Source organism: Pteropus alecto, unplaced genomic scaffold (assembly GCF_000325575.1).
Source record: "Pteropus alecto unplaced genomic scaffold, ASM32557v1 scaffold93, whole genome shotgun sequence".
NCBI lineage: Eukaryota > Metazoa > Chordata > Mammalia > Chiroptera > Pteropodidae > Pteropus > Pteropus alecto.
In genome coordinates this window covers 677,092-698,739 of record NW_006433381.1, presented here as the reverse complement: position 1 = coordinate 698,739, position 21,648 = coordinate 677,092, and the positions used below count along the sequence as shown (strand labels likewise).

The 21,648-nt window shown below is 35.2% G+C and overlaps 1 protein-coding gene across 1 annotated transcript in view; it reads left to right on the top strand.

Annotated features, from left to right (window-relative positions):
* FAM199X (family with sequence similarity 199, X-linked) overlaps nucleotides 1–21,290 on the top strand; it is a 21,968-nt gene extending 678 nt beyond the window's left edge. The window contains exons 2-6 of the mRNA XM_006908295.2: nucleotides 7,358–7,577; nucleotides 16,771–16,920; nucleotides 17,174–17,335; nucleotides 18,430–18,696; nucleotides 19,953–21,290. Coding sequence (XP_006908357.1) covers nucleotides 7,358–7,577; nucleotides 16,771–16,920; nucleotides 17,174–17,335; nucleotides 18,430–18,696; nucleotides 19,953–20,123 — 970 coding nt within the window. The 3' untranslated portion in view covers nucleotides 20,124–21,290. The remainder of the gene's footprint in view (nucleotides 1–7,357; nucleotides 7,578–16,770; nucleotides 16,921–17,173; nucleotides 17,336–18,429; nucleotides 18,697–19,952) is intronic.
* Nucleotides 21,291–21,648: the final 358 nt, after the last annotated feature.

Here is a 21,648-nt window from a genome sequence, read left to right as displayed (position 1 = left end):
CCACCTCCGTCCCCCATCTGTCCCCTGCGAATCCGTAACCCCCACCCTTGATTTTTAGCTGCTCTGGTGTTTCCATCCACCGGCAAAAGTTTAACCCCTTCCATTTCCGATATGCTATAGGGTGTGTTGCGAATGGCTCAAAATCGATCCATGGATCTTTTGAAAGGTGGCACTTTTTAAGCTAGAATATCCCTTTTCCCAGGTTATTAACCTGTCTTAAAACCCTATTTCCACTGCCATCCCCCCCTTTTTTTTTAGTGAAGCTCTGGGAAACCAGACAATTCTTTGCTCGCTCCCTCCCTTCCCCCCGCCCCCCCTTTTACTAACTCTTTGCCTTCGCGCTTTAGGCCCTGCCAAAACCTATAAGCTTAAATCTGGAAGATTCCTTCATGTGGTGTATCCCTCTGTTTGTTCCCTCAGTGGAAGGATGGAGCTAGGCTTAGGATGGGCTTGCTTATACAAATTTATTCAGAGGGTGCATCTCCTAACTGGTTTTATTAGAAGGGAGCGTTCTCTCAGGCATTTATGCGTTGTACCAAATGTGGGGCGTTTAAAGATGTTTTAGACGTAGCCCCAACCTTTAATACAGGTAGACGTTAGAGATACATATTCAGAGGCCTGGGAGGGTTTGTGGAGAACAAGGGAGGAGAGAGGTTCAGCTACGAAAAATACTGGAGTTGAATTAAGGAGTCTAGTTCTGATTTCTGAGCCAGTTTACAATATGAGCATGAACAAATCCTTCCACATTTTAATGTCTTTTTTTATGACCCCCGCCATCTCTTACATCAGTCTACACAGGTTTACTGAGCTTCAGCCAGATACAAGGAATGTATAAAACATGATTCTTACCTACCTGGAAAAAAAAAAAAAGGTATATACTCAGGGAGCAAAGTGTTACAAATAGTTGTATAGAACATGAGTATGACACATTTGAAAAGGAAGAGGTAGTAAATGTGTTATGACTATTTCAAATCCCAATTGCAAAAATGAGGAACCTGAGGCCCAGAGAGAAAAGACTGAATTCAGGGTCATAAAACTGAGTTAGGCAAAAAACCAGGACTATTCCTTTGGAGCCAGTGCTGAAACTTGGAGCAGAGCTAACGTTTCCAGTGTTGTAAATGGTTGTTATAGTTTCTTAGACTGTCTCACAGAAGCCTTTTTAACCTGTGAAGTGACTAGATCATGAATGCAACATTCATGAAATTAAGTGTGCTTAAGATTGTATGCGTTGGAAAATAGTATAAAAGCATACTTTTGCACATGTTTGATATGTAAGTTTTGTAGCACTGGAGCAAGTTATATACACAGGAAAGTGAAATGATTTCAGAATTATGTTGCTCTGATGCTGAGGGCAAAGGAGTGGAGACAGATGCTAAGGGTAAGCCCTGCCAAAATGGATCGAGGTGATGGTGACTGAAGCAAGGAGAATAAAACATTTCTTACAGCTTGTTTGTTCTTTCTCCTCCCATTTTTTTCCTTGTGCTTTCCTACCCATTTTCTTAGAGACCACGGTAAAGTCAAGGTGGTTTTGCAGAATGGGGCAGTGAAAATAGAGCTGGAGGTTCCTGTTCAGCCCTTGTTTTTCCAAGTCAAACATTATTTTTCCTAGTTACTGCCTGCTTTTTAAAAACCTCTCTCTCCAAACCCTACTTTTCACAAGGCTTGAAATGGCAGTAGGAGGTCTAATGTATTTTACTCTGTATCCTTTTCAGCAGAGATTAGGGGAACCAGAATTAGCAATACTTATAGCAGATAATGTTTCTGCCCTGGGCTACCTTGCTTTTTAAATCCTTTTTCTTTCCAAAATGTTCTGCCTTCTTATCCCTCCTCAAGATGGTGTTTGAGAGGACCATATGCTTCTAGTCATTTCTTTTCAGGGAGAAGCAAAGAGCTAAATCATGTATGTGGGCAAAGTTTGGGGAATTCTTTTATTTTGGAGTTTTACGTGTCACATTTTTTCCCTCACATCACATCATTCACCAATTCAAGCAACAATCTAAAAATCAGATCCAAATAGCTAAGTACAGATATTCTACTTTGGGTTTAGTCATTATAAAATAAATTTCATTGAAAGTAGAAAGCTTGCCAATGGGTTGACACTTGATTTACCTTAATTTTGCTTCTTCCTTGTTACTTGATAAGAAAACTGGAGATTGTTTAAATAATGCTCTTGATAAGGCCCTTAGTATGATGACAGTTTTGTGACTGTTCATTTATTGGACTCTGGACAACATTTGCAATCTTCATTAACCTGGAGAGTCGGGCACTATTACTTGTAATCCCTAAGATTATGAATGTTTATAGTGTTCAGATTAGAGTCACCTGTGAATTAAGTTGTTTCACTGGTTCATAAATTATATGAACACAGCCAATTCCCTAAGAATTCATACTTTCCTAGGAGTATCTTTTAGGATTTTGTGACCAAGTAGGGTTTGTCTGGAATTTTGAAATAAATTTCAATAAGCAAAAAGACAATTTTTTTTTTAATTGAAATGTCAGTATGGACTATATATAGTGTTTAAGACATTTTTCTTTGGTTTTGGGGACAGGATTTTTCTGATGTAGTTGTGGATCTTCTCTTAGCCTTCGTCCACCACAACCTCCACTATCATCAAGAAAGGATGTCATTTAGCAAATTGAAAAAAAATTATAATGATATTAGTAGATCCTATAATTGAGAGATGAAGGTGATTAATATGAACTACTCGATGTGTTATTCTCTTTATCTTTCAGGAGTACATCAACAATTGTACATTGAACAAATGTGAAAAGTGGGTGGGAGGACAGTGCCTCACTTTTGTATACCCTATTGGCAGGATACGAAATGAACGATTGTATAAAGAAGTTACTCAGTTATATGATTTTTGAACCCTGTTTTCAACCAGAAAAACAACAAGGCTACTGTGTACCTTTTGTACCACCCACAGTTTTCCAATCTTGATGTAGAATTAGAGGTGCAGAAGAGCTATGAGTGTAGGTGGGAGAACCACGTTCCATAAAGTGAGATAGGTTACAGAGACAGAAGGATTTTGGTTTGGGGACTTGTTGAGATGAGTTAAGAATGGGGATTGGGCTTTGGGGAACTATCCAGGCTAGAAATGTAGATTTGAGAATAATCGGAAATTACAGTAGGATGACGAGAGTAGAACCGAGTTACAGAGGTTGAGATGGTAGATGAAACTTTTCAGTAAACTTAAGGAAAGGAAGGAGAGGAGGTGTGGTGATATTTGAAAAAATAAAGCAAAGTTTCTTTGTTTTGTTTTCCTTGTTTAGTTTTTCTTCTCCAAAAATAGAGATTTTCGTTCCTTAGAAGCATCCCACAGGAAAGGGAGAAATGGAAAATATAAGAGAGGGCTAGATGACGAGATGGATGGGATGAACTCGGGAGTCCAAATGAAAGAATTAGTCTTAGAAATGAACTGGAATATTTTTATTGTCAAGACTGTAGAGAGGATAGGAGGGATGTGTAATGATCTCAAGACAATTGAGGTCATTTAGAGGAGACCTGGGAATTGGAGTGAGTAGGTAAGGAGGCTGTGTCATCTGCTCTTACCTGGGACCTTAATGGCCTGTTGGACTCCAGAGGAGTAGCAGAGGTTAGGGTGGCTGTATGGGGATTCTAGCAGGGAGCCACATGATGAATACACATGATGATAGGGACTGTTCCTTGAGAATGAATGCATGGCATGGATTTGTTCTCAGCTTTACCTTTTCTTATAATTAAAATTTGGTCGGCGAGCCTAGTTATCAAATTACAACCATTTCATTGGGATTCTTTTCAACATTTTTAAGATATGGAGAAAGTCTTCTTTGTGAATAATTTTATGGTTATAGCTAGGATTTTCTTAGGTAGCTTTCTCTTAATGGAATAAGATGTAATGTTACGGCTTTGTAACTTAGAATAGTTTGTTGCTAAGCACATGCACATAGTGATCATTTGTTACACATTTGAAACCTACAGAACAGTCCAAAAGAATCACACTTAAATTTTTATTATGAAAACTCATTATGGAAAATTGTGGGCATATGCAAATCTACAGAGACCATTCATGATCCCTTTCACTAAGGATAACCGTCCACATTTTGATGTTACTTTTAATGTTCTTTCTATGTACCTATATAATTTTTAAAAATCAGGATCAGGCAATATATGTAATTTGTGGCCAGGTTATTTGCACTTATATTGTGTTTTCCTTTTCAATAAATAGTCTGAAAATATGATTTTTAATTATAAAAACATTTTTATTCATATATATTATTTAATTATCCCCTATGTTTCGGAGGCATTTATTTTCCCTTTTTTTGGCTATTATAATATTGTTTGGACATGTTTGTACCTACATGATTTTTTCCCAAATTTCTATATGGAGAAGCCGATAGATTCCTAGAAGGGCAATTACTGAGTCTAAAAGAATGAAACTTTTTAAAGCTCTGGAGATATATGTTACCAGGTTACTTTTCAGAAAGATTATGCCAATTTAACACTCTCACCAGCAGTGGATAAAAGTACTTCCTACTTTGTTTTTATCTACATTGCCTTAAAATAATAATAAAAGTATTTACAAATTAGAATTAAAAAAAAAAAATCTCTAATAATAAAAAGTACTGTTTTTCTGTTTTATAAGTGGTTTGTTTCAAGTATGAGCCCAGTTTCCTTGCCACTGTTAACTAAAAAAAAAAAGAAAGAAAAAAAAAAAAGAGCAAAGGCTTCTAAGAATACACAGAACCCTGTTATATCTGTTATAAAGTCATGGATTTGCAAAACTGAGGAATATACTGATTTTGCCCTAAGATAAGAACACAAAACCAATAATAAATCAAGTCTGCAAATTCCTGACTCCCTTGTCAGTTATCTGATCATCAGATTATTAAATCTGGTGATTTAGGGTTAGGGTTAGGGTTTTTTAAAAAGGAAAGTTTTTTAAAAAGGAAAGTCAGTATTACTCATAGAGGGAGACCAACATTTCTGTTGAAGTTTTGCAAGCTGAAAAAAACTTCTCATTAAAAACAATTACTTAACAGCTTTTCCTAGCACATAACACGGTACTCGGCACACAGAAGATACTGACTAAATGTTTGTTGATTCGGTGGTGAAAAAAGGTTAAAAAAATGTCATATGCAATTTGAAGATAAGAGAAAAAATTGTTCGCCCGGGACAAAATGTAGATATGGTTTACCTGTGTCCAGGACTGAACTTACGATTGCTATTCACAGCTTTTATATTGTCTTATTGCATGACCTGCACATTTTGGTTAATTCTACTAAGTTTATTGATTTTTAAAAATTGAGGACACTGCCTACCTAGCAATTGTGTGATGAAACTAGGTAATAGTGAAACTAGGTATATTCTTGGATTATTAGATGAATTTTAGATTTTTGCCTATTTATAAAAATTTGTTGTAATCTGCTTTTATATTTACTGAACCATAATAGTTTAGAGTGTGTGTGTCTCTGTGTGTGTTTTAATGCTTTAAAATACTCTACCTTTAGCTCAAACGAAATGGTGCTATAGAATTTGTTAGGTTGCCCGAATTTTGTAAATCAAAAGCTTTGGAATTAACCTTAGTCATACAAAATAAGAGAGGGAGTTAAAAAAAATGAAATACACAATTCAAGGAAAAACTGAATTTAATGAAGGATAAGAAACAACCTAATAGTAAGTAAATAACAGGCTTTTCTTCAGGAAGTCTTATTTCAGTATCTTATTAGTAACTTAGTATCGAATATACTAAATCATTATCTTAGAAAGATTAATTCCCTAGGCTACTGTAGAAGCAATGAAGATTATCTCATTACTGGCATAAAGCTAGTGGAAATTTATAAAATAAAGCAGATTTATAGATTTCAAAAACAGCAACAAAAAACTATATCTCTGCAACAAATACTACAGACAAAATGTTAATATCTTTAATGCATAAAGAACTCTTACAGAATCAATAAGGAAAACATTAACAGAGAAAAATGCTATAGCGAAATAACTAATAAATATTTTTAATTTTGATCTTGCCGGTAATCAAAGAATTAAAAAAATTGATACAAAAACGTTTTTCTTCCATCAGGTAAAAATTTTTTAAATGAAAATTCCAGTGTGTTAAGGTTCTGGTGAAATGAGCACTTTTATATACTGCTTTGGGGAGTATAAGTCGGTATAGCCTTTCAGAAAGGTATTTCAGTATACTATGACGTTTAGAGGTGTTTGCATTCTGTGACTCAGTACTTTCCTTTCAAGTAATCTACCTTGAGAGATTATATATTTGGATAAGTAATTATAAACAAAGTTTCATCTCAATATTATTTGTTATACCAAAAAAAAAAAAAATGGAAACAGCTTAAGTATATATTGAAGGAATAAGGTTAAATAAATTGTGATACATTTAATCAATGGCATTAAAATGTTTTCAAGTAATATATTTTGGGAAATGTTCAGTATGTAACGTTAAGTAAAAAACAAAAAGCTGGATACTAAAATATATGCAGAATGCTGATCCTGTAAAAACATATATATTTCTGCATGCAGAAAATACCAAAATATTATGGATTAGTTATTGCTGGGTATTATTGGTCATTTTAATCTTCTTAATTAGTCCTTTCTCATTCCAACATCTCTGCAATGATCCTGTGTAACACTAATATGTAAAAGTTTTTAAATATAAGAAACACTTTTGAGCTTCTACCTATGTACTTTGTTGGTGCTTTTCCCTACCCTGCAATGGCTATCCTCTTCCTTTAATAATAATAGCTGCCATGTACTGAGCACTTTTTAGGTCTGCTAAGTCTTCTGTATGTGTCCTCATGTAATCTTCACAATAACTGCATTTTTAAAATGAGGATACAGGCTTGGAGAAGGGTGTGTTTTGCTTAAGATAAAAAAAAAAAAAAAGCAGGCAAGTGACAGACAGAGCAAGAATTTGAACTCGATTTGACTCCAGAGCTTACTCATAACCACTATGCTATGTATTTTGTTTGTGGATGAAGGTTTTACTTTGTTCCTAATTTAAATACATTTTTCTTTTAAGATATTTTATTGCAATATTTCCAGACAGGTAGAAATGTAGAGAGAATAGTGTAATGAACCCCACGTACCCATCACCCAGCTTCAACAATTATTCACGTATGGCAGTGTGCTTTATCAATACCCCTACTCATTTAACAATCTCTTCCTTATTATTTTGAGACAAATCCAAGACATATTTCATTCATACATATTTTAGTATATATCCTTAAAAGGGCTCTTGAAAATATTCACAATATAATTATACCTAAAAACATAAATGTCATAAATATATACTATTAACATCTTTTAATTGGATGGATTCTGTAATTCCTGTTGTTATTTCTTTTGTGTTATACTTTTAAGGTGGAACTTAACTTCTTGTGGAACAAGTGTTGCCAGCTCAGAATGCAGTGAGGAGCTGTTTTCATCAGTTTCTGTTGGAGATCAAGATGATTGCTATTCCCTGTTAGATGATCAAGATTTCACTTCTTTTGATTTGTTCCCTGAGGGGAGTGTCTGCAGTGATGTATCTTCTTCTATTAGCACATACTGGGATTGGTCCGATAGCGAGTTTGAATGGCAGGTAGGTTTTTTTTCCCCTTATGTTGCCATCATTACTCCCTAAATAGATATATGAATTTCTATTTTGATATTTTCATCTCTACCCCAAAGCAAATTTCTCCAGTGTTTATCCAATCCTACAGATTCTCTGATATCATTAAGAATTAGATAGAATATGTATCCTTTAGTTTTGCTAACATACCTTTTAGGCTTCTGATGCTACAGATATCCTTTTGTAGATTTTCGTGTAATTTAATACTTGTATAATGTTCTCATTATTATGTATCATCAGTACCTTTCCGTGCATGAATCTAGGCCAATTTACTCTTTCTGCATTATAATAAAAAAGGCTCCGTGCCCTTATAGGCACAGTATCCTTATATTAGGGTCATGTTACATATCTAGGATCACAAACCACTGTTATCATGAATATATAATTTTGAGTCCTGTTATCAGACATACAATATAAATTTTCATTTTGTATTCTCTTCCTATGTAGGGATGTTCTTCCTGTGGCATGTATACCATGTAAAATGACTTTGTGGCAAATTGTTTGGAACCGATTCCTTATAAAGAGTGCAGTCTCTCAGAAAATGTAGATCATGTTATTACAACATCCATTTTCTGATTGCAAAACACTAACATTTAAAGAAGCTTTCCTTGCATACAGCAAATGTTATATTCAACAGATACCTGAGTGCTTACTGTGTTTGCAAGCCATCTAAATATCTGAGGTTGTATTCCAAAAGAGGAATCAAATATTATTTTTTATTTCCAACAATTTTTTAATAAAAAAATATCCAATGGCATAAAATTAAAAGTAGGAGTCTCACTGTAGTTAGCACTGTGAAGAGCTTGTGCAGATACGAGTATGGTTGTATAGCACTGAAAACATACACAAATGGGATCATACTTAAGCCACTGTTTGGCCCTTTGCTTTTTCAACTAATATAGCTCATTCTTTGTGATGGCTGCATCATAATTTAATCAGTTCCTTAATAATGGATATTTAGATTGGTTTTAGTTTTTTCTTGTTATAAACAATTCTACACTGAAAATTAAGTTTTTAAAGAGGATAAATAATCTACAACCCCTCTATTTTTCTATTTTATATAATTTCAAAGGCTTCTATTTTATATGTAGTTATAAATATGATTTGAGTAAAAATTATGATTTTTTTAAACTTAAAAAATTGAGATAAAGTTCACCATTTAAGTACCTTTAAAGGGTATAATTCGGCAGTTTTTAATATGTTCATAATGCTGTGCAGCCATCACCACCAAGTCCAGGACATTCCCATCATGCCAAAAGGAAATCCATACCTGTTAGCAGATAGCCCCAATTCCCCCTGTTCCCATCACCTAGCAATCACTAATTTGCTTTCTCTGCGGATTTGCCTTTCTGGACATTTCGTACAAATGGACTCATATATGTAACTTTTGTGTCTGAGTTCTTTCACTTAGCATGATATTTTTAGGTTCATCCATGTTGTAGCATGTAACAGTACTTCATTCCTGTCTTAGTCAGTTTAAATTGCTTTAACAAATACCATAGGTTGGGTGGCTTAAACACCAAACATTTATTTCTACAGTTCTGGAAGCTGGAAGTCTGAGATCAAAATGCTAGCATGGGCAGTTTCTGGTGAGGGCCCTCTTCCTGGGTTTTAGATGTCTGCCTTTTGCTGTGTCTTTGCGAGGAATGGAGAGAGAGCTCTGGTCTCATTATCCCCTTGTAAGGTCACCGATACCATCATGGGGCCTCCACCCTCATGAACCCTATAAACCCAATTACCTCTCCAAGGCCCCACCTCCAAATATCATCACATTGGGATTAGGTCTTCAAGATACAGATTTTGCAGGGGAGGCACACAAACCTTCAGTCCATAGCAATTCCTTTCTATGGCTGAATATTCCATTGCATGGACACACCACATTTTGTTTAGCCATTCATCAGCTGATGGATGTTGGAGTTGTTTCCACTTTGAGGCTGCTATGAACATTCAGGTACAAGTTTTTATATAGATGTATATTTTTAACTCTCTTGGATATACCCTTAGGAGTGGAATTGCTGGGTCTGATAACTTTATGTTTAACTTTTTGAGGAACTGCCAAAATGTTTTCCAAAGAGGCTGTACCATTTTACATTTCTACCAGCAATACAGTCATGCCCCATTTGACGGGGATACATTTTGAGAAATGCATTGTGAGGCGATTTTGTCGTGCAGACATCGGAGAATGCATATACAAACCAGTGGTACAGCTTACTTCACACCTAGGCTATATGATATAGGCTATGATATAGCCTATTGCTCCTAGGCTACAAGCCTATATAGCACGTTAGTGTACAAAACAAAGGTTAAATCAAGCACTAGAGGAAACGGTGCAATCTAGAGGCATGGTAAACACACGATGTATGAGGCTGCTACTGACATAACATGGTATTCTGTCTTACAGCAACCTTTTTTTTTAATAACTAGAAAGAGTACACATTAAAATGATGATGAAAAATACAGTATAGTTAATAGAAAAACAGTAACATTTATTATCATTATCACATACTGTACATAATTGTGTGTGCTATACTTTTATACCACTGGCAGTACAGTGGGTTTGTTTACGTTAGCATCACAACAAACACATGAGTAATGCATTACACTATGATATTATGATGGCTAGGATGGCAGTCGGCAATAGGGATTTTTCAACTCCATTATAATCTTACAGGACCACCCTCATATATTGAGTGAAATGTTATGTGGAGCATAACTGCGTATGAAAGTTCCAGTCTCTCCACATCCTTGGAGACAGCAATGCTTGGTATTATCTGTCTTTGGTTATAGCTACCCTACTGCATGTAAAGTGGTATCTCATTGTGGTTTTGATTTGCATCTTCCTAACGACTAATGATGTTGAGCATCCTTTCATGTACTTATTGGCCATTTGTATATCTTCTTTGGAAAAAATGCCTATTCAAAACCTTCGCCCATTTTTAAAGTGTGTTATTCATCTTTTATTGTCGAATTGTAAGAGTTCTTTATATCTTATGGCTACTAGACCCTTATTATATACATAATTTGCAAAAATGTTTCCCATTCTGTGGGTTGTCTTTCAACTTGATAGTGTCTGTTCACTTGGTAAATATCCTTTGACACACAAAATTTTTAGTTCTAATGAAGCCCAATTTATCTGTTTTTTTTTCCTTTGGATGCTGTGCTTATGATGTCGTATTTTAAAAAATCACTGGTTATGCAGATTTTCACCTAGTTCCTTCTCAGAATTTTAGCGTTATAGTTCTTAAATTTAGGTCTTTGATCCATTTTGAGCTACTTTTTGTATATGGTGTAAAATGGTCTAAATTAGTTCTTTTGCATGTAGATATCTAGTTGTTCCAGCACTATTTGTTGAAAAGGCCATATTCTTTCCTTATCAAATGATCTTGGTACCTTTGTGGAAAATAAATTAGCTATAAATGTATAGGCTTATTTCTGAACTCTCATTTATATTCCATTGATATATGTCTATCCTTACGCCAGTACCACACTGTTTTAAGTACTCTGGCTTTGTAGTAAGATTTGAAATCAGGAAGTGAGAGTTGTCCCACTTTGTTTTCTTTATCGAGATTGTTTTTTCTATTTGGGGTCCCTTGTGCAATTTTATATGAATGTTAGGATTAGGTTGTCCATTTCTGCAAAAAGGGTAGTCAGAATTTTGATAGGGATTGCATTGATTCTGTAGATCGATTTAGGGAGTATCACCATCAATACTCCCTAAACAATATGAAGTATTTCATTCCATGAACATGGGATGGGATATTTTTGTTTAGGTTTTCTTTAGTTTCTTTCAATGATGTTCTGTAGTTTTCAGCGTCCAAGTCTTGTACTTCCTTGGTTCAGTTTACTCCTAAATATTTCATTCTTTTGAAGCAGTTGTAAATGGAATTGTTTTCTCATTTTCATTGTCGGACTGTTCATTTCTATTATATAGAAGTACAACTGATTTTTTTGTAATTTGATTTTGTATCCTGCAACTTTGCTGGACTCATTTGCTAGCTTTAATAGTTGTTTGGTTTTTTTCTTTTGTTTGTTTGTGGGGTTTTTTTGATGTGGATTTTTTAGGGTTTTTAAGATCATGTCGTCTATGAAAAGAGATAGTTTTTCTTCTTCTGTTCCAATCTGGATAGCTTTTCTTTTCCTTTCTTAATTGACCTGGCTTGATCTCCAGTATAGTGTTGAACAGAAGTGGCAAAAGCAGGCATCCTTGTCTTTTTCCTGATGTCAGGGGAAAAGCTTTCAGTCTCTCACCATTGAGTATAATGTTAGCTGTAGGTTTTTCATAAATTCCCTTGAGCATATCGAGGAATTTCTCTTTTCTTCCTAGTTTGTTCAGTGCTTTTATCTGAAAGGGTATTAGATTTTTGTCAAATGCTTTTTCTTCATCTGTTGAGATTATCATGCAGTTCCTTTCCTTCATTCAATATTTTGATATACTACATTGATTTTTGTATGTTGTATTCCTGGAATTAATCCTAATTGGTCATGGTATATAACTCTTTTAATACGCTGCTAGATTTGGTTTGCTAGTAGTTTGTTGAGGATTTTTGTATCTGTATTCATAAGGGATATTGGTTTGTAGTTTTCTTGTGATTTTTTTGTACGGCTTTGGTCTCATAGAATGAGCTAGGAAGTGTTCTCTTTTCTGCATAAAATATTGCAGTAAGATTTTCTCATTTAACATAAACATTTTCATGATCTTCATTATAACTCTTTAAATGACTACATAATATTCCCGATTCTAGATGTGCCAGAACTTGTGAAATCCTTCCTCTATGTACATCTGTTTGTTTGTTTTTTCTGTTAAAGATAACGTAGCAGTGAGCATCTTTATCTGGGTACCTTTTTATTCTTGAGTGCCTCATTTTTTAAGTGCGTACTTTGTATTTAAAATCAGACAACAAGGATTCTTAATAAAGTGTAATCAGATGGAGTCCTGATAATTCTGAGAAATAGTTTTCCACTTATTTCATGTGATTTATTTAGAGTTTTTATAATGTTGCAAAGTGGCAAGTTTTTTTTTTTTTTTTTTAATTTTAATTGCCAACTTCTTCAGCCATTTCACGAGTAGAGTGCAGAACTGCCCTCAACCACTCACTGTTCATATACATGACTGACTACAACATTGGGACAAAAAGCAGGCCTGCTTCAGTAATGTGTTTTCCCACTTATGAAATTGGAGTATGGGTACTCTGTTGCCATGGATATTTGCTATTTAAATATGCCGAAAGGTTTAAAATGCTCTCTTGTCTTTGTGGGACTTCATAATGATGAGCAGTAAATTATCCAAGAAAATAATTGCAAATTATGTGTTAGGATTAATATAGACTAAAAATTGTTGACTGTAGTTTAAAAAAAAATTCATGTTACCTCTGTTGTGATTAAAAACCGCATCTGTTTAAATCTTCCTTTTTAACAGATGTTTCACTTATTGCTAAGTAACTATAAATGATTCATAGATTCTGGGAAGAGAAATACTAACTACTTAATAAGGCAGGATTTTAACCTTAGAATGAAGTAGCATCTTAGCATTTGAAGTAGCCTTGAAGCATTTCACTTTGCTGATAGATTTCTTTGCTAGCAGTCCTTTTATTATTAAAAATATATTTGACTAGTCTTAGAGCTTGAAAAATTATTTTATTGTTGAGCAGGAAAGCATAGAAAATTTAAAGAATAATTCAGCCGTCACTTGAAACCTAGAGGTGCATTTTGAAATTGCACATCAGCTGTTACAGATAGGAGCTTACTCATAAAATTTTGCTGCACATTGCAGAAATATGGCAGAGGTTTGATTTAATTTTTCCTATGTGTCACAATTACTGATTATAATATAAATATACCAGATATTGTTGTCTGTGAAAAATATGGCATGAGAATTATTAAGCATTTTTATCCTGAAATATTTTATCTGTAATAAAATGGAAAATTGCTGGCCTAATAAATATACAGGAGCCCATACAATTAATTTTCATGTACATCTGCTACTCTCACACCATGTCTCCAATTGACTACTTGACATTTCCACTTGGATGACCTTATTATTTAATGCTAACCCATTATCTGATGCCAAGTCCTTGATCAGCAATGAAACTTCCAATCATAGTGGGGGAAAAATAGATTCTGCTTTGTGATATGTATTAGAGTGTAGTGACAATGACTATTGTCATTTCAAAGGACACTTGTACTTGCTTCTATCCTTATCACTAAAATTCTCCATATCCCAAATCGCATTCTTCTCTCATTCCAAAAACCTGCAAGGCAAGATGTCCTTGTATAGTTGAAAGCACTGGACTTGTATCCTACTTTGGATGTTGCCACTAACCATGTGACCCTCCCTGGACATCGCTTTTCCTTCTTTGTAAAATGAGGGTATTAGACTTGAAGATCTATTAACATTGCTTCAAGTCTCTTGCTGTAAAAATTGAGGTGTTTAAGTGCATCATCCTGGATCTGTTCTATGACTCAAGTATTGCCACTTTTCTGCTGCTCTCATGTTGGTCATCTGACTATTTTTCTTATCCATTCAGTTATAAACAGCCTTGTAAATTGTTTTTCATTTGAAATTTTCCATGTTCCCATTTTTCTTTCCAGTTTTGCTGGACCTAGATCAAACAAAAATTGTCTAATTCCAGTTTTTTCTCACTCTATTTTGTCCCCATACAGCTTTTGAACTTATCTTCCTTCAAGACCAGTTTCATCGAGTTACTTCTACTTAGGAAATATTATTGGCTTACTTCTACATATCATATAACAGTTTCCGGTTCTTCTGTTCACTTTCATATCCCTAGCACAATTTTCCGTTTTAATCATATTGGTTTTCTTAACTTCATCCTGTGTTTTTTCCATCTGTTTTACTAAATGATTCCCCATACCTGAATGCCTTTTCCTTTTACTCCTTCGGCTGTTCTGAGAGACTACTTTGTGAAACTTAACCCAGCCACTTTAGTAACGTGGCATTCTGTTAGGGTTTATGTTACCTTTTTTAAGGGTCTAAAACCATGGCAAGAGATGGAAAAAGCAAAATATGCCTATTTATTGAGTGTCACCCATGTTCTAGGCATGTTAATTCATTTAAACCTTTCAACAGTCCTTTGAGATGGATGGCATTAACCATAATTTATGCTGAAGATTCTGAGGTTTCAAACAAGCAAACTAACCTCCACAAGATCACATAGCTAGTGAGCAGTGAAGCTAGGATTTGAACTCTATTTGGGATCCTTTTACTTCTTACTGGAAAAAAAAAATGGCCAAAGAATCATTGGTTGCCTTTTTTACCACCCCTCACCCCTGCAACAGATACATAAACAGAATTAAAGATGCAGATTTCAGTACTTAATATGGTCTGGTACGTGGTAGATATTTGCTAAAGAATTAAATGAAAAATTTTCTTAAATTTTGAAAGTTGATCTTTTGAGAGTTCCTTTCTCTACCTAATTTATCAAAGGAGCTTGAAGTAGGAGAGGCCTTTCATCTGATGAGTATTTCATTTTCTTTTAGGAACCCTAGAGACATCTTTAATGTAGTAATGTTTTGATTTGAAGTCATTCAAAGGGAAAATAGCAAAACATTTTTTTGACATTAAAGCCTGACACTGACTAGATAACCTTCGGGCTAAGGGTGAGCAATTAAAACAGTGTAGTTAATGAGATTTTAAAGGAAGTCATACAAATTGTTGGAAGTTACTTATGCACTTGGATTCATTAATGCCTGTCAAAGTGAAAGTGTGGTTTTTAAAAGTAGTAGCGAACTTAGACAGTTTCATTCTAAACATCATGGTCACCTTGCATAGCCATTTTTGTGGCTTCATTCCTCTCTTCTTGCAGTTGACTACCCAGTCAATGCCTGCCCCCTTGTAGCTCTCCTAAGCTCTAATCCTGCAGTTTCAAGCTCACTGCTAGATATTTCCATTGATGACCTGTCATCTCATCCCTAACATTCATCATCTGCTATGCTGTATAATTGTACATTTATGTGATTGTATTATTTTCCCAAGTAGAGTATAAAGTTCTTGTGCAAAGACCACAACTTACACGCCTTTGAATCCCTTATACCTATTATGCTGCTGTGGGTGCAATAGGAAGCTAAATATATGTGATTACAGTAATCTTCATGAATGACTTAAACACACTTAATTTAAAATTAAATCCATTCTGAGTTTTGGTGTTTATTACCTTGATTGTGGTGATGGTTTCATGAGTACATGCATAGGTCCAAACTCATCAAATTTTATACATTGAATATGTACAGTTCTTTGTATATCACTTGGAACTCAATAAATAAAGTTGTTAAAAATTAAATTCATTCTGACTGGCTTTTAATAGGCAATATAAAATTATAGCACATATTTTTGCTGTCCATCTCACTTTAAACTGATTTGATTTTCTGTGTATCGGACTTGTTTGTATTTCTCCTTTGTACATTGTCTCTTACATTTTTTTTTTTCTAATACTCCTGGATTTTAAAGTGTTTTTGCTTTATATTAACAGTATATTTTAATTGTCTCAAGGTTGTTAATACAGACTTGAGGACAAGGACCATGATTTATTTGTCTTTATATTGACAGTATTTCTAGCACAGTGTCTGGCAAAGAGCCAGGTAATGGCAGATCACTCAGGTCTCCTGAGATGGAGACCTGTGCTCCTTTTTCATTATGCTATGGGGGCCCTAGCCCAGGGCCGCAGACCAGTACCAGTCAGTGGCCTGTGAGGAACCGAGCTGCACAGCACAACAGGACGTGAGCGGCAAAGCTTCATCTGTATTTGCAGCCGCTCTCCCAGTGCTAGCGTCACCGCCTCAGCTCCACCTCAGATCATCAGGCATTAGATTCTCATATGAGCACCAGTCCCTGGTGCCAACGAGGTTGGGGACCGCTGCCCTAGCCTATATTCACATTAAAAACCTTAAGGTAGCATTTTAACAAGTCTCGATTATGATTTTAAACTTTTGGAAAATATCTCTCATTAAATAACTGATTGTATACAAAGGATATATTGATGTTGCTTCTTTGTCTAAAATAGGATTGGATCAGAATTAATGTCTTCTGATTCTGTATTTGTCATTAGTCTTTTTATTAAACTAATTTTAATCAATGTGAAATATGTTGTATTTAAAATACATTTATTACAAATTTTTCTCTCTATACCCCCTTCTCCTTATTTTTATAAAGTTGCCAGGCAGTGACATTGCAAGTGGGAGTGACGTGCTTTCTGATGTCATACCCAGTATTCCAAGTTCACCTTGCCTACTTCCTAAAAAGAAAAACAAGCACCGGAATTTAGATGAACTTCCTTGGAGTGCAATGACAAATGATGAGCAGGTAGAGATTTCGACATTCTTAATTAAAAGCATATATGTGGAGAATGTGTGAAGCTCAATTTATTGCCTGTTTAAAGTCACTGGGTAAATGTGGATTGCTTAGTAAATCTGAATTTGAGCTTTAACTAACTGTTTTTGCAGGGAACAAGTATAATATTAAGTGCTTCAATATTTAAAACACATTATAAATGACACACTAAACGATCGGAGGTTTTGGCAATTGATCTTGTTTATTATAATTTTTCATTACTTAGGTGGAATATATTGAATATCTGAGTCGTAAAGTCAGTACTGAGATGGGTCTTCGAGAGCAACTCGATATTATTAAAATAATTGATCCTTCTGCTCAAATCTCCCCTACAGACAGTGAGTTTATTATTGAACTTAACTGTCTCACAGATGAAAAACTGAAGCAGGTATGTAAAGAAAATACAGATTGTTCAGCTATCGAAAATACCATTGTTTTATAACATGTATACTTGAATGATCGTATGTAAATACATAGATAATTTAGGTCAAAATCACTGCCGTGAAATGAAACATTAGAAAAAATGATGGCAATATTTGAGAACACATGGTTTTAAGAGGTTTTATGTACATTTCACCTAGCAGTATCTTTCTGGGATCACGTGGATCTAGAACCTGCTTTTTAGTTGTGTAGGCTTTGAAACTTAATTTTACCACATGAGGGGTGGTTATCCTAAGCTATAGATTTATTCTCAGTCAGCTTACAAAAGACTGCCTGACAATCAAAATGCTGATTATTGAGAGATATACTTGAATGAACATCTGAGCTGAAAGATTTGAGTAGACTTAGAGAGTAATTGAGCCTGGCTAGGGTAAAACATGATTTTCCTTCTGCTATTCTGAAATACACATTTCTGTTATCTTCTAAATAGTCTTTACTGGTGTCTTTTTCTCTGGTACATAGCTAAATGAATACTTATGTTCTACTTTAAATTTTTTTGGTATTTATCATTTATGAAACATTTTTCTCATGTCAGTATTTCTCTCAACAGACATACTATAGTTTTCTATATTTCAGCCCATTTTTTTATTAGTATGGTAAATCGATGCCTTACATTTGAAGACAGGTACCCTGGGCCTCTAGTTAAGAGTTATGAAACGCTCTAATGTTAGATATAATTAGCAGCCTACTTACATCGTCTTAAGTGGAGACCTTTAAAAATGCCTAATCTCATCTATTTTATTTTATTGTTAGTTTCTGTTTCTGAGTGTTATTACCTTAGAATCTTAAATTCTGGAGGTCAGTAGCCTTCCATTTACTAAGTATATTTTACGTGCTTTTAAAATCTAGCTCCATAATATGTATCTAGAATTTTGAACATTGTCAAGGAATTTCTTTTATCCTTATATTCTACCTGTGTACCTCTGTAGCACTTTTGTTGACAGTCTTTTAAGTTAAGTATAACATTATTCTTTTCTGCACTATTTCGAAGGTAGAATGTCAAGGAACAATACTAACTGGTTTCTGTCCACGTGTTCCAAGGTCAGAAACTACATCAAGGAGCATAGCCCTCGCCAACGGCCTGCAAGAGAGGCCTGGAAGAGAAGCAACTTTAGTTGTGCAAGCACCAGTGGAGTAAGCGGTGCCAGTGCCAGTGCCAGCAGCAGCAGTGCCAGCATGGTCAGTTCTGCAAGCAGCAGTGGGTCCAGCGTTGGAAACTCTGCTTCAAACTCCAGTGCCAACATGAGTCGAGCACACAGTGATAGCAACCTATCTGCAAGTGCAGCAGAGCGGATTCGGGATTCAAAAGTAAAACATCTACTCAATACAAAACTTTACTTTTCAGTATTAACATTAGTACTCCTTCCTTCTAAATTTCTTGGAGTTAAACTTATCCTGCTATCTAGATGCCTGCGGGTTTCAGTTTTAATTGAACAAGCAGGATGCTCTGCTGTCGAACTGAGCCCTCTAGGCTGAATGCTTGAAATACTCTTTTGACTCACATCTGTATCATTCAGTTTTATCTGATTTTTTTGTCTGTTTTAAGTAAGATAAATTGTTGGAAACAATGAGTGAGTCTCAGGATTGCAATGTTGACTGCAGCTCACTACTGAGCGGATCTCTTCATGTTGCCGACGTTGCTATTAGCTCCTAAGAATATTCTGTCTGTCTTTTGTATGCATTAAATATTTTCTTAATGTTTTAGTCTTGAATGTTTCTTCTTAGCCCTTTTAAAAATGTAATAATGCTTTCCTTAATTTCTGTCTACTCTTTTCATAGTTGAAGAAATTCTGTATAATATTATTGGGCATATAAAAAATGGAAGGTATAAGTGTATGTGTGGTTGTGATGCTTAGCTGGAGAGTTCAGTCCCTTGCAGTGGTGACAGTCTGGAGCCAACCTAAGAATGATAAGGGTATCTTTCTACCTCTTTGAGAACCTAGTGGTGACTAGAAGATACACATGATTCCTTCTCTGGCTTTTACTGAAGTAGCAGAAACAGAGCCGGCCTTGTCAGTTGCCAAGGGATTCCTCTGGATATGTGGTCATTCCTTTTTGGCATTAGTTCACCAGTGACAAGGAATAGAGTACCCAGTGGGTTCTAATGGGCTTTTTAAGGTGTTATTTGCCTAATATGAAAAGGACATTCTTTCCCAGTCATTGTAAAATTGCTAGTGCTTTTGGTTAAAAGGCACCTTAAAAGCATACACATTAGAGCCTTTGGAAATATTCTCTACATTTGTGTTCAGTATTATTCACTATGTGTTCACTTTGCACTAATGCTAGTGTACCTTAATTTGATTTTAAAAAGGCTTTGAAATGATTGGTTAGCTATAACTTTGGCAAAGTAATCAAGAAGATTTATTGGTCGAAGACTGTAAAAATAGAATCTTGAAGAATTATTTTCAAGTCTAAGCCAGTGACTTATTTACGGGAACCAGGATCATACGGCAGAGGAATTCGAATATCTTTTAAAATTCTGAAAATATAGACTTTGATCCATAAAATACTCTGAGGGTGGCCAGAATTAAGCCTTACTGATTTAGAAATTTTTATTTTGACAGAAGCGATCCAAACAGCGGAAGTTGCAGCAGAAGGCCTTACGTAAGAGGCAGCTGAAAGAGCAGAGGCAGGCTCGGAAGGAGCGGCTCAGTGGGCTCTTCCTTAATGAAGAAGTGCTGTCCTTGAAAGTGACTGAGGAAGACCATGAAGCAGATGTAGATGTTTTGATGTAATAAGGGTGAAGCTCTCAGCATTCTTTCTAAGCGTTAAAGTATTCTCTCCTTATTTGTTTACATGCATCTTGGCCAAACTTTTGGTTAGGGCTGTGCTGATGTATACCATTAATAATTAAGGCCAGTGGTTCTCAGCAGATGGTCCCTGGACCAGAAGCTTCAGCATCACCTGAGAAGTTGTTAAAAAAGCATACTATGGGGCCCCACCCGAGACTTGATGAATCAGAAGCCCCAGGGGAGGGGCACAGCATTGTATTTTAACAAGCACCAGGTTATTCTGCACTGTACTCTAATTTTAAGAACCACTGATTTAGTAAATGTTTTGACTATTTAAACTTTAGGGTGGTTAAGTAGGCTTTTTCAAAGACTAGTACTTTTACAGTTTAGAAGATTTCAAGGTAACGCTGACAAGTACTTCATTATATTAGTCTATGTACATGTGGAGAGATCATAATTCAGTTTCCTTAATTTACAGTTTCTTAGTTTACTTTTTCTAAAGGGCCATAGCAGAATTCTCAACTCCTAATGGAAATCTCTTTTGAGGTTGTGGGGGCAGGATGTGGATTGCTGTTTACACTAGTGCCTTTATTAGGTTTACTTCTGTTTTCATTCCTTATTAACTCAAAGTATAAAAAGAGGCCCTAATATCTTTTCTGTAGGTAGTCTTTGTTTTTCACTTTATGTAAATTCAGAATCTCTTCTGTAAGTGATGACTACTGAGGAAATGTTACTAATAGCTGAATTTTAGACTTGATGCTATGTTGATTAATATTCAAGAGACCCTTACTGGTGCTCTTGACCAGTTTAGAGGGCCTAGAGAGAGCTTGGGGAATAGACCCTAGAAAAAACACCTTAGCTTGTTGGCTGTTAATAGAACTAATTTTAAACATGAAATCATGGATCGCTTCTGTCAGCAATTGAGCAAAAGAACTGATCCTACTTTTCCACTGCTTTCTGAAGTTTTAGGCTGTGAACTGCCTCAAAGGCAGAAAATATCTCAAGTTCTTTTTGTAGGTCATTTGTTTTCCAGCACAGCTCTAATTTTTAAATATTTGGTTTAACAGCTTCTGGCATGTGAACAGGTTAATGTTCAAAATTAACTAAAGAAGACCCTTACTGTTCTGCTAAACTTCTCTATAAATCACTAGAAATACACAGAGCAGTGACTACTGGTGCTCTTGACCAGTTTAGAGGGCCTAGAGAGAGCTTGGGGAATAGACCCTAGAAAAAACACCTTAGCTTGTTGGCTGTTAATAGAACTAATTTTAAACATGAAATCATGGAGTTTCTTTAAAAGTTTTCATGGAGAGTTTGTTATGATCATTCGAAGTAGTGCGATTCCTTTTCTTCTACCACACGTCTTTAAACATTCACATGGGTTAAAAAAGATGGAAACGAATACTACTGACAATCAAGCTGGTTTCTGACTTTCATAATTGTTGTTTGTTGTGGATAACTTTTGAGAGGTAATCATGATACTGTAGGAGTTGTAATCAATTATTTTTTTAGAACTAGAGTCAGGTTG